The sequence below is a fragment of the Protopterus annectens genome, chromosome 6.part0 (assembly GCF_019279795.1).
Source record: "Protopterus annectens isolate FY-2018-M chromosome 6.part0, PAN1.0, whole genome shotgun sequence".
NCBI lineage: Eukaryota > Metazoa > Chordata > Ceratodontiformes > Protopteridae > Protopterus > Protopterus annectens.
In genome coordinates this window covers 481012119-481026329 of record NC_056737.1, presented here as the reverse complement: position 1 = coordinate 481026329, position 14211 = coordinate 481012119, and the positions used below count along the sequence as shown (strand labels likewise).

Sequence of the window (14211 nt, the reverse complement as noted above, 5' to 3'; positions counted from 1 at the left end):
AGATGTATATCTTACATACCCTTTTTTCAGAAGTAATAAAAAATGACCTTGTGTGGTAGAATTCTGCTATACAGATCATTAAAATCTACACATTTTACTGCCTCTGACAATGTGCTAACATTTCTCCATCATTTTTATCACTCTAGTTTTAAACACACATTTCTTAGTAGTATCCTATATTCCTACTGGAAGCAAGAATAATTAATTAGATGTGCAGATTTTTGGCTGGATGTTTTTGCTTCTCATGGGCCTTTATTCCTGTTTTCAATGTTTGCAGGTTGAGATGTATGTTTTGGGACTATTTACTAAATGCTAATGCAATATTGTTGTCTAGTGATTCTGTGCTGCTTTGTCACTAGAGCACTGCTGTCAATGACTTACCGACAAAGCATTACACGACTGTAAAATGACTTCTTGGAGTGATCACTGATTCTGCACTTCTTTTCATGCATGCAATATCATAGTTGTACCCTTTATCCAAGATATTCTGAAAAACTGTGTGTACATTAGGAATGGGTACATTGTCCTAGACTAAAGACACTGGGAAATCTGTTGGCAAGAACTTGCTTATGGATGCAGAAATATCTGGAACACAGAATTTAATGAGAAAAACCAAATGCACACATTATAATAAAATACTAGACAGTTTAAAATAATACAAAATTATATTTGGAATTTGTATAGTAGTTCTGATAAGACAACAGTCAGGCATGAGCCAAAGCTTATTTCAAACAATTCAGATACATAAGTGCAAAACACAAACCTTAAAAAAATCATATTGAGAACAGTTTAAAAAATCATTTTGCAAAAGTGCTTATAAATAGAAACCATCAGTTCTGTAAACTTAAAAAAATCATATATAAATACAAAAATAAAATAATCTGGACTGGACTGTACAATTAGCAAGCAATCCTTCACATAATCTCATCTCTTTCACAGTTCTGATTGTCGGTTTTAACCTCTTCAATCAATAAAGCTGTAATACATGGTGGAAACCATGAACCCTTCATTTAAATCCAAATCAATCTTAATTTGTATGGTGTACATTACATACAAAACAAAATGTTAACATAAGTTAAATATATATATAGTAAACACAGTATGCAAACACAATAGAATATTACAAGAAGGAGCTTTACAGTTTGTAGAAATAAGTGGAATGCTACACAACAAAAGTAGGTGGAACTACCTCCAGTTGTAGTTAGAACCATAATTACTGATTTAGTGTCTCTGCAAGACAACAATAAAACACCACGTGGAGGAGACACCTATGGTCCCATGAACAACAGTGTATGAATTCAGTGCACTAACTGTGTTCTGTCACATTTATTGGGGATGTAGTGGCACATAATACACAGTCCTGAAACATAATGATAATCTGGATCCCTGCAAACACATTTTTAGTAGTGAATTGCATTTTTAAGGAATTAATTTCAGTAGCACTCCACATGCAATTAAAAATTAAGGAGGAGTATTTTATACATTGCACATATATAATTTGGCATCCAAAGCTTTCCTTTAATGTGTAATTAGCATCCATAGAATAAAACGGACAAGACTCTGGATGAATACATGTTGGGACTAGAGCTGCTAATCGATGCACAAAAAGATGGGTTTATTCTCCACACACTACAGTAGCTGTAGACAGCTAATTGTCTAAGACTCAATGTTCTCACACACACACACGCGCACACTGCTGTTATAAATACTTTTAGAACGTCTGCACTAAGACTTTGAAAGAATGCAGTTTACCAAAATGAACACCTGTTCATCCCCTGTGGTACTTCTTGCAAGCCTATAAAAATCATAAATTTCTTTCTGGCATGAAAGTACTCTGAAATTTACCCTGTCTTTAAGTACTACATGCAAGCAATATCTCTTCTTTTTAAGGTGCTGCTCTGGGCTTCATGTTCTGTACTGAGATCTTGTGGGAAAGGCACAGTGTGAATTTATATTCATCTAATATTGCACACATGAAAATATCAAATTTGGGCCAGCAGTGATAATGTGAAGTCTCTGTTAAACCAAAGCATGAATTAAAGCACCTGTTGTACTGGTTTATTTAATAATTATTTTGTCAGTAGATTGGCTGTGATGGAACTCTACTGCCCCTACCATTCAAATCAGGTAGGAAAGTGCATCTTGGCTAGCCCCCCTCCTTATCTTTACTACTGCATCCGGTTAGTCAATTCAATGAAAGCATTTACACTGAATGCCATTACATAGTAGTAGAATAGCTGAAAGCCACTTTCTGTGACCTTTGAAGTTGGAGAATGCAAAGACTTTCAAGATGACTGGTAACCTGGGCATTTAAGAGATTTAAGAGCAATCTGCTTTACAGAACCACCATGTGAAGTTTGATAAAGCCCATGTCAGACAACATGAATTAACCATACAAACAGACATGTTGTGTTTTCTGAATTTCTCATATCAGATTAGATCATTTGCCATGTTCTTTATGTTTCTGACAATCTCTCTAACTCGCTGTGGATATGTATAAGTCACCTGACTAAAGACTGCACAAGATGAAATTCATGGGCTTTACCACCAGGATTCTTACAGAGTTCATAGGAGCAATAATAAGCAAGAAATCACAGGGACTATAAGATGCCCAACTATATGCACCTTTAAGAAGACACACTAAAAATTCTCACCCTTTTCAAGCAGTCAATAGTACTAGTTCACTTCTATGGACTCCTACTGTAACAATCCAGTAAGTGATTTTTTTCCTAAATGATTTGTGTCCCTGTGCTTACCAGTCATCACCTTCACTCCAGCTGGACATGGCCCATTCCCTCACCTGGGACATTCACTTGTGGTCAGGGCAACAGACATCTGGAAGGGGGTGTAATTAAGGCAGCCATGGGGATGCTTTATGCTTTCACTAGTATCCTAGTATTGAAATTTGCTTAATCCCCATTGCTGGGTGAGGGACATTTGATCTGCCTTACTGCAAAGGGCCACAATGGCTTTCTTATGTGAATGTACACTTCCACAAACCTGCACTGAAGGGCACCACTAAGTGTTCGCTTGTTGAGACCAGCATCCACCTGTAGGCTGTTTATTTACATCACCATCAAGGGACTATGGCAGAGTGCAATGGCTTCTCCCAATCTTCCCATACCAAGATGGCCATGCCCACTCTTCTTTACCAGCTCCATCAGGCCCCAAACTGCTACTCAATCTCTGATCAGCTGAGCTGTAGTGGTCAGGGCTTTGTCCTTCAATGGCACTGGAACTGATTACCTTATGTAAACCAAGTTATCAGATGTGAAACTCTACAGTGACAGTAGCTACAAGCCTTTCACATTCTTCCATCTCATGTTACCAACAAAGGTTGTTCTTCATGCCACTCACTACAAGTCTTTCTCAAACTGTGGCTGACTAGACATTCATTCTATTGAGATGCAGTGCACTGGCATGACTCCTCCATCCTACAGTTTACAACCTGGCATCATCTGCACAGATGTGCTTTCATTGCTGCTTCAGTGGGGATACTTTGCACTGCATTTCCCTTTAAGGTATGACCAACAACAAACTTCAAGAGCGTGATAAAATTATTGTTCTTAGAGATGTTTGCTCTATCCCTTACTTGCTATCCAATAATGTCTAAAAATAATTTAAATGTACTAAATAGAATGTGCTGATTATTCTCCAAAACTGGCAAATTAAGTTGGCTATGCATGTCTTTGCCAGGCGACACAATCATAACCGCTTTCAAATGTATGTAACTTTTATTTACCTTTGAATGTTGCTATGATAGTGTCTCCTGCAGCAAGACATATGGCAGCCTTCACTGAACACGGTCAGCAGTAATTTGACAGCTTTAAAAGCTGTAATGCACTTCAAGCTGCCATACAAGTAACAAATGTTTACTGTGTCTGTGGCAGTACCAAGTGTGTTATAGCATTTAAGGCTGTAAAACACACAATGCTCCTACACTTTTTTTCTGTAATTGTTAGTACACTGGGGTTGCTAAAGCTCCATGTATTATGAAGATTTATGTTCAAGTCTCTTTGATCATAACTAATGTACATGTTATTGACAAGCATATCAAAAGTAAACTCTTCAGCTTTACTTCAGTTTGCTCTTGTACATTTTTTGACATCCATACCCTGAACATAATGTGCACATTATAAATGAAGAACCAATATTTACATGTAGTACATTTACAACATTACCAGTAAATGTGCACCTTTGCATAAATCAAAGAATTTGCTACATATTTCCCTGATATGAATGTTAACGGACTATAAAAATCAACACCCTCTTCTGTACCACATGCAAAACAGTGTTTCTCCCCTCTGTTTTCAAGGAAACCTAACAAAGATCCAGCTCACACTACAAAACGAAAACATTATTACCTTTCCACAGGCACTGCTGCTCGCAGTCTAAGAATATGGAGGTAACCCCGATGTTACAATGGGAGCAAAATAAAATGTCATTAAACATGCATTTATGTAATATACCTGCTGAATGTTGTGTTTCTGTATTACAATTATACAGGAGGAGATAATGCTGCCTTTTAGTGAGTGAAAGCACACCTGAGGAAACCTGCTCTTTTCTTTCAGCATATATAAGATGCAGTCTGCCACCATGCAGTGCCAGCTTTCATTAATGATGGTACAGACATTAGTGGAAACAGCATCCAAGGCTGTTACCGCACACATACATACCCAGACGCTATAAAAGTGCATGTCCTCTGTTGCTCTGTATGTAGTAAGAAACAAAAAGGAAACTCCACAAATCATATGACGGCAGTCTTGTTCTAAACAATTATTTGTTCTGCCTCCTTACAGAATTATGCTAACACAAGAACAAGACCTATTCTTCCATGTTACACAACACATTTCTTCAGACAAAATCATGAAAATTGCTGAACATATGAGCATTTCTTCTGCACATAAGTAATATTTTGCTTTTGTTCTGATTGGCTGTTAAATGAAGGTTTGATGTCTACTTTGGACATAAGAACTTGGACTGCAAAGTAACAGCTGACTGTTGCTCTGTTCCCAAAAATGTCTAGACCTAATCATAAGCTTGAAAATATTACAGTGGGAAGACATTATGGTGAGCAGAAATACTCCATAAATGTGGAATGCTTCATTCTTAACCTGAATGTTTCTAATTATTCCTCACACACAGATGCTTCCTTCTTACCAGCAGTAAAAGTGGAATGACAACACTCACTGACTTTGAGGAAACTTCAGCCTCAATGGTAGAGCATGGGGAAATGGAGTATAAATTCAGTAATAACAAAATAAGCATTCAGATGCAGTAAAGCTATAGTCTTTTGGTACTCAAACTCCTTAAAAGTAATTGTGGAGTGTATTGTAATCTGTTGTAGACAATCTAATTCTTTTGTTATGGAAAATATTTCAATAAATAGCCAGTGTTCTTTAACAGGATGGTTTCATGGGACCTGCAGTTTAACAAGCAGGGATCCTGCAATACTTCAAACATCTGGGGGAAAAGAAAAGGAAAGGTTTGGGATCTGTCATGTCTCCTTAGCTCAGATCTGTATCCCTGGAAGATCTCTTGAGTTTTACTTGGCTAAGTCTGTAATCCAGTAATAGGCAAAAACACAGAAGTGAAATCAACATGAAAGCAGGAGATCACAATAAGATGTGTTCATCCACACAGGATATTTGCAAGCTTCAGTATCACCAATGGCTGTTTCTTAACAACTGTACCCAGCAACCGAGCAGGAAGAGCAGGAGCTCCCAGATCAACCTGAAAAAAAAAAGTATATATTTTAACAGTGGTTTAACAATTTACTTTTTGATTCCTTTTATCTTGTACCTGTCTGTACTTGCAGAGTATTGTTAAGTTTATTTAGTTATACTTCTGTTAAAACCGGATAGGTGCACTTGTCCACAGACCTTTTTCAGGTGTGACCCAAACCAAAAGGGAGACAATAATTAACAGTATGCTGAGAAGCAAAGAACAAGTACATGAATAACACAATAATGTCACAATAATTATTTACAGTAGCAATTACAGAACAAGATTTACAAAAAAGCTATGGTGCAGCTAGAAATTGTAACACCACACAGCCAACAATGTAAAAATACACGACACCAACAGCCTGGTTGTTGAAAGCTGAAACTGGATGACGGACTCCTCGGCTCGAACCAATAAAATTTATTACCAAATAAATCCACCAACAAACTTAGGTTAAGTGCTTTCATCTGATGTAATCAGACTTCCTCAGAACAACTAGAAGGTGGTTCTGAATCATTTAAATAACCATTTAGGTGCCAATTTCTAAATTACCATTTAAAAAAACAATACTCTTTATACAATTTGTAAACATAATCAACAACTCATAACTAACTTATTTAAAAAGCAAAACATAACTAACCATATATGGAATGTGCAAAAAATATATATGCAAAAAATATATACAAAAAATGTATATACAAAATATAAAATATAAATGTATGAAACACTCATAACATTTATTTGTATACACATTATTCCACACTAAATATATAATACAATATAAATATAAATACAAATACTCATTCCACATTAAAATATTATGTACCTATCCTGTGGGCTATTGTTAAAATAATAATAATAAAATAATAATAATATGTAATGGTTGGATTATGGTATAATTGATAATATTGAATATCATTCAGCCTATGTACTACTAAAAACTATTTCATCATAGTCAAAAAAGGTTTTATACTAATATGATCATTTATTCCCGGATATCTAGTGGCATCAGTAATCTGCCATCTACTCTCCTTCATAGCTAAAAGGGCCTTTATATTCTAGGATTCTAGAATATAGATTCTATATTCTAGGAAGAAGTGTTTCGTTTAACTGATATGGTGGGTCGTACGCTCACAGGATTACAATCCGTTGAGGTGAGTAAGCCAAAGGGAGAGCAGCAGGTAGAGGCGGACAAGCCGATGGGTGAGCAGCAGGTTACACCTTCCGGTGATGTGGTTAGTTCAGGAGACAAGCTGCCTGTTGTAAATTGTGTGGACATTAGTACCCAGATTGATATACCGAATGGGCAGATACAATGTGTAGATGATGTCAATCCGCCGTCTCGGGATCTTATTTTAAATCGGAACAAGGATTTAAATATGAGCAATGTGTCAGGTAATGATTTTACATTTGACTTCAGTTTATTTCACGTCCGTGATGAAGTGGAACGACTAGGGGCGCGACCTAAATGCCCGATGACTGCTAAAACATATTCCGCTGCAACTAGGTCACAAATAGATCATTTCAAAGGTACTGGTGCTTTAATTAATTACTCAAGTCCTAATTGTAATAAAGCAAACAGTAATAATCAGTACAAGAAAAATAGATTGAATGCTATTGAAAAAGTGACTGGTGGATATGAAAATGACTGTTTGGATCGTTTTTTAAGTGACGATTATGACTTTAATAACAACGATGGGCAATCAGTGAACCATGCTGTTGGGCGCCACATAAGTGGTGCCAAGTTGTCTAATAAGGACAAGATTTATGCTTTGGGAAAGAAATTATTGACTATCAAAAGTTTGAAAATCAATAACGCTTATTTGTCTAAGTGTATTGCTATGCAGATTGTACCCAAGGGTTTGAGGTTTTTTAAATTGCCTATGGGTTTTGATTTAAATAATGATGTTGTGGGGGAATTTAATCGATTATTTGACAGTTTCGGAATTAGTTATATGAAGATTATTATTAAGAAAAATGATGAAAAACTGTCTTGGTTATTACAGGAGGTGGATAAATTAAATAATAAAATTGTCAACAACGATTTATTCCCTCAGTGGAATGATTTGTATGATAAACAGTTTATGTTAGCTGAACAAAAAGCTAAAAGTATTTTTCAAAGGAAAAGTAGGAAAATTACACGTGATGTGGAGCAATATACCGACAATAGGGCATATATATGGCCCAAAGATCATCAGGCATCTGGTAGGGATAGGAACCATAGAAATATTGACAGACAGGTAGACAAGGATTTAAATTTTCAAGGGGGCAGATTTTATCCAGCTCCAAAAAATTAATTTACTCCGTGGAACAGGAGAATGAGATAAATAAATCTGGTAACGACACAAGGAATATTGATAAACTGGTTGTATGTGGATTAGATGATGGAATCATCGGTGTCACATTAAATCAATCTAATGTAGTTAGTGTAAGTAACATATCCAATAGAAGTGGGGATATTATTACACATATTTATAATGGGTTTAAAGTGTTTAACTATACAAATTTTGATATCTCTGAGGAATTTTTTAGGTTGTTTGCAAAAGGAATGAAGTTTATACCTACAGTTGGTTTTAATTTAGTGGATACTATTCTGGAATTAAAATTATACTGTAGGAGGCTAAATTTAGCCATTCAGTTTAAACAAGGTGACCAGGATGTAAATTTTATTGGATCTGGTCCTTTTAAGAAAAAAAGCACATATATCCCATGTATACATCCAGTTGTTGCTAGTTTTGAAAAAATGGCCAGTCAGGATATATATAGGTTTAATAAATTATATAAAACTGATACAAACATCCAACAATGTATTAAAAACAATTTAACTGAAGGTGAACGAGGATGTTTGGAGAAACTTGTTAAGAACCATGAGGTAAGGGTAATGAAACCCGATGGGGGGGGGGGGCGGAATTGTATTGTACAATAAAATGGACTATATCAATGAAATATATAATATTCTATATCAATCTGGAAACTATGAGCCTATTTCCTTAAATGAGATTAATATCGGTTACAGGAGAATTGATCTTGCATTAGATGAATATTTGATTGATCATAGAATCACTAATGACATGTATCAATTCTTAAAAGTGGAATTTCCCATTTTAGCCACTATCATAGGTATTCCTAAAGTACATAAAAATTTGATTCATCCCCCTTTAAGACCGATAATATCAGATAGTAGGTCCAAAACATACTCATTGGGTGTGGCCATTGATAGATTGGTAAAACCGATGTATAACAACATCCCACATCTTAAGGACTCATGGATGTTTTTTGGGACATCTCGCACCCAATTTATGGAGAAGCGAATTAGTATTTATAACTATTGATGTTAAGGATTTATTTTCATGTATCCCTAAGGAAATTGGGTTGGAATATTTCAGTAACAGCTTGAGGAAATATTCCGATATGGATTGGGACAGAATTAGTCTCATTACTGATATGATGGGACTTGTATTAGATCATAACTATATACATTTTGAAAGTGAATACTTCAGGCAAACTAGGGGTGTTGTGATGGGAGCATCTTGTGCTCCCATCTTCGCAAACTTAGTTATGCTTGAGTGGGAAATGGAATTTTTGTTTAAATGTGAATATTACAAACATATTACTTACTACTCGAGATTTCTGGATGAATTGTTTGTAATATGGAAAGGTCCTATAGACAAGATAAGTTATTTTGTTGATTATATCAATAATACCACAGATTTTTTAAAATTCACCTACAATTTTAGTAATAAGGGAATTGCTTATTTAGACACGTATATTAGTCATGGTGAAAATGGGTTTATATCACAAATATTTAGGAAAGAGACCTTTTCTAATGATTATTTGGAATTTAGTAGCAATCATCCCCTATATAGGTTTAAAAATGTTTTTAAGGGGCAGTGCATTAGGGCAGCCCGAATGTCATCAGCTGTGGAAATTATGCATAAGGAATTAGAATTTATAAAGTCTATGTTCATTGTTAGGGGGTACCCTGCTTCCCTTTTGTGTGATGTAGTCCAATATGTTGGGAATGAGTGGGGCAAAAAGTTTATACCCCTACTTGGAAATTTATTAAGTTCAAATAAAGATAGGAAAATGAATTTAGAACATAGCAATAGGGTGTGTGTGTCGATGTATTCCCCGGTGGTACATTATATTAAAAATATTATTAAGGAAAATTGGAATTCGGCAACCGTGGATGATGAATTAACTAAAGTATTGGGCACACGCCCGAATTTTGTATTTAAAACTGGACCTAATATTAAAAGACTATTGGAACATGGGGTTGACAAAAATGAAAAGAAAAAAAACAGGTACCAAAAAATGTGGAGCATGTAATCAATGTCATGCTATTAATGAAGTTGATGGATATAAATTGGACAACTATAATAAGACATACATCAAATGTAGGAGTGGAAATTGTAACACAAAGTTAGTGGTTTATTTAGCAAGATGTATTACATGCTCCGCATTTTATATTGGTAAAACGGAGAGACAGCTAAAGAGACGTATATATGATCATTTGTTTAGTATTAGGGTCAAGGATAAAAAGAATGCTTTATACCGACATATATGTAAGAGTGGTGACAATCATCAATTCAAATTTGTCATCATTGATCAAGTCGGTATAACATCAGATGGAGGGAATATAAAGGCCCTTTTAGCTATGAAGGAGAGTAGATGGCAGATGCTTACTGATGCCACTAGATATCCGGGAATAAATGATCATATTAGTATAAAACCTTTTTTGACTATGGTGAAGCAGTTTTTAGTAGTACATAGGCTGAATGATATTCAGTATTATCAATTATACCATCATCCAACCATTACATATTATTATTATTTTATTATTATTATTTTAACAATAGCCCACAGGATAGGTACATAATATTTTAATGTGGAATGAGTATTTGTATTTATATTGTATTATATATTTAGTGTGGAATAATGTGTATACAAATGAATGTTATGAGTGTTTCGTATATTTATATTTTATATTTTGTATATACATTTTTTGTATATATTTTTTGCATATATATTTTTTGCACATTCCATATATGGTTAGTTATGTTTTGCTTTTTAAATAAGTTAGTTATGAGTTGTTGATTATGTTTACAAATTGTATACAGAATATTGTTTTTTTAAATGGTAATTTAGAAATTGGTGCCTAAATGGTTATTTAAATGATTCAGAACCACCTTCTAGTTGTTCTGAGGAAGTTTGATTACATCAGATGAAAGCGCTTAACCTGAGTTTGTTGGTGGATTTATTTGGTAATAAATTTTATTGGTTTGAGCCGAGGAGTCTGTCATCCAGTTTCAGCTTTCAACAACTAGGCTGTTGGTGCCGTGTATTTTTACAGTGGCAGCTAGAAATTGTATTAGAAACACAGTTTTATGAGGCAGTGGCTGCAACTAAGTGGGGACAGAGTATAAATGTGGTAGATGAAGGGAGAAGAAATAAGTGTTATAACAACAAAGAAGATATATATAGTGTGTGTGTGTGTGTGTGTGTGTGTGTGTGTGTGTGTGTGTGTGTGTGTGTGTATATGTATATATATATATATATATATATATATATATATATATATAAAATGTCAAAAACAGGGAGGCTTAAATTAAATAAATGGATATGAAGAAGATTAATGAAGTGTGTGCAAAGCAGACGTAGCAAAGAATCTATTGTTTAAAAGACTCTGAAGAGGTTGCAGGTAATGGAAGGAATAGCAGAATGTTAAAGTGATGATTTTTATTAACCAGGACAAAGTGCCATTTTAGGCATCTTGAAACCAGGGAGTATAGTTAGATGAGGAATGTTGTTGTAGCCATGAGACATTGAGTTACCCATGTTCATAAGAGCAGTGATATTGATATAATTCCTTTATGTGCTTCTTCAGTGAGTAAAATGTTTTACCGATGTAACAGAACTAATCTCTTGGGGAATTTTGTTCCGATATTCTATTTCTTTTTTTGCATATGACCCTTCTGCAGTTACTATGGTGTTGGGTGGTATAAGGTGTAAATGATGTATGAATGTCAGTACTTAAAACAAGTATGAAAATGAAGAAACTCAAAATTTCAGTGCACGCTTAAGTCTGCAAGATTTATGCAATCTTAACTTATTTTGCTCTTAAATCAAGTTTAGTGCTAATATGTTTACTAAGCCCTAGTGGTGTATTTACTCCTAGCAGTAGCTTCCAGTGTTTTCCTCCTGTCCAGCAATAAATCAATATAACTTTTCGTTTCGCCTAATAATACTTTCAAAGGAACAAAATACAAATTTCTTAAAACCAACATGTTTTCTTGCCTGTGAACAGCACTGCATTTATTTTGTAATGACACAGCATTCAGATGCCCCTTTGACTCAATTTTCTAGTTGTTTTCTGTACATAAAAACAAGAACTTGTCAGAAAACTAGCCACATGTCCAACATAAGCTGTGTTGCAGCCATAAATTTCCAAGTTTCCAAAAGATTTTTTTCCTGAAGTCAAACCTAGAAAATAAGGGCTAAAATACTAAAAAGACAAAATACTTACACATTCTAAAGAAACCTCTTGTAAAGGTTCTGCTTCTCTTGCTACTCTTCAGCTTTCACTAAACTTTGTTATTTTGCAGAACTGATTTAAAATTATTGCCTCTCCTTTTGTTAAAACAATATTTCTTTCATACTAGTTCATAAACAGAAACAGTTGAATGCAATGTTGTAGTTGCCAGTTATTATAAGTCCAAAACTATAACAAAGTTGTTTGATGTCGTGGACAATATCCCCCACTTGACACCCCCCCAACTCAAGTTTAGGAGTAAAACAAAACAAAAAAGTATTTTACCTCAGCAAAGGCATAATATACTTCCTTGCTGAAAAGTTACAATATTACAATGTAATAAGCAACTCGCACAACAATAAAGAGCTATTTAGCAACTTGCTATTGTTCTCACACACTGCATGTCTCTTAAGCAGCCATAATTGCTGCTGCTTAAATGCTTACCTAGAATGCTTTCATGTTAAGGCACCAATCAGTGCTTCTCTAAAGGCACTGATCTTGGCAACAAACAGCTAGCACCTGGGTGAGTTACCCTCTTTACCCTGCCCTTGCTACAGCTATCTGCAATTCCTTTAGCGTTTATGCTGTAATAGCTATCCTATGTCTGCTTGCTTCATCTGAGTTCATCTTTGTTTGTATTAGAGTAATCAGTTTCTTCTATAATGTGTTTACGTCTACTGCACATTTCTGTTGCTATCTCAGTATATCTTAGTTAACTGTTTACAGCCTTTATTCAAAATCATTTTTCCAGAATCCTTGTTTTTCTACAAATTAATTGCTTCTCTCAGGAAGTCTAATCAGAGTCTCTTAAATACATTCTATTTTAAATTCTTAGGGTCTGTACTTTAGAAATGCAAGTAATTATTGCTACTTACAATTCGTCTAAATATTCTAGCAAACAGTTTTTTGGTTGAAAAAACTTAAATAAATAGTGGTACTGTTCAAAAAAATCCAGAAATACTTCAAGGGATGTTTGTTACTGCAGTTTTAATGCAATTTATTTTTGATTTAACAAAGAATGTGGTCAGAGTAGTCAGGCTTCCTTATAATGTTCACTTTCCAATTAGCAATTACAATAGCTGCATAGCTGGGGACCATGACTTCATTTGCTATGCTTGATGTTTGTTTGTAGTACTTGTTAAAAGAAAAGTAGATATTATCCAGAATTAGATCCAATGGGTCTTCTCTTCATTGCTAGAACTGGCTGTCCTCTGCCTCAACCAGTTACTGACTGCAAGCAAGCCTTCTAAAAAGATTACCAGATAAATGTCTTGAACAACAATGGTAATTAACAGACAACTTATCAACTATATTGCCCTTAATTTTATAACTGAAGTGAACAAGTATCTCTAGCAAGAGATGCTATGTATCTTGAATATGGAATTCGGCTGTTTGCCCATTACCATGGGCAATGATTGCATTTCTGACTCCACCACACTTACCATAGATCGAAGGGTGATTTAAATTCTTTTGAAGTTTTAAATGCCACACAAAAAAAGTTGTTATTACCACTAGGAATATATATGTTCTGTGATTATATGTGGAATTCATACAGGTGTTCTGTGATTATACACTGCGTTCATACAAGTCTTTAGTGATTAAACCATTTATAAACATTTCACTTAAAAGTGAATCTACATGGAAATCATACATGTGTTCAGCGATTAAACCATTTATAAACATTTCACTTAAAATAAAGGCCTCAAGTTGTGTATGCCTTTACAATATCAATATGGTTAACATCACAGTTTACATCAGATAAGATCTCATCACTTTTAGTAATATAATGCTGTGTATCTGTTACCACAAGTGGCTCACCCTCATTTGTTTTTGTATAAATCTTCTATAATGATCAACACACAAATAATTAAGGGCATGTTCTTCATTTGCAGTAAAATTACAGAAAATACTCTTATGTATTTTATTTATTTGTGCTCTAATATTGTGTGTCAATT

General features: G+C 34.6%; 1 protein-coding gene across 1 annotated transcript in view; it reads right to left on the bottom strand.

The window, feature by feature from the left end:
• Nucleotides 1-582: 582 nt before the first annotated feature.
• The window catches only part of STARD9 (StAR related lipid transfer domain containing 9), a 1457104-nt gene continuing 1443475 nt past the window's right edge, over nucleotides 583-14211 (bottom strand). Inside the window, exon 34 of the mRNA XM_044073541.1 lies at nucleotides 583-5733. Within this exon, the coding sequence (XP_043929476.1) occupies nucleotides 5632-5733 (102 nt within the window). The 3' untranslated portion in view covers nucleotides 583-5631. The remainder of the gene's footprint in view (nucleotides 5734-14211) is intronic.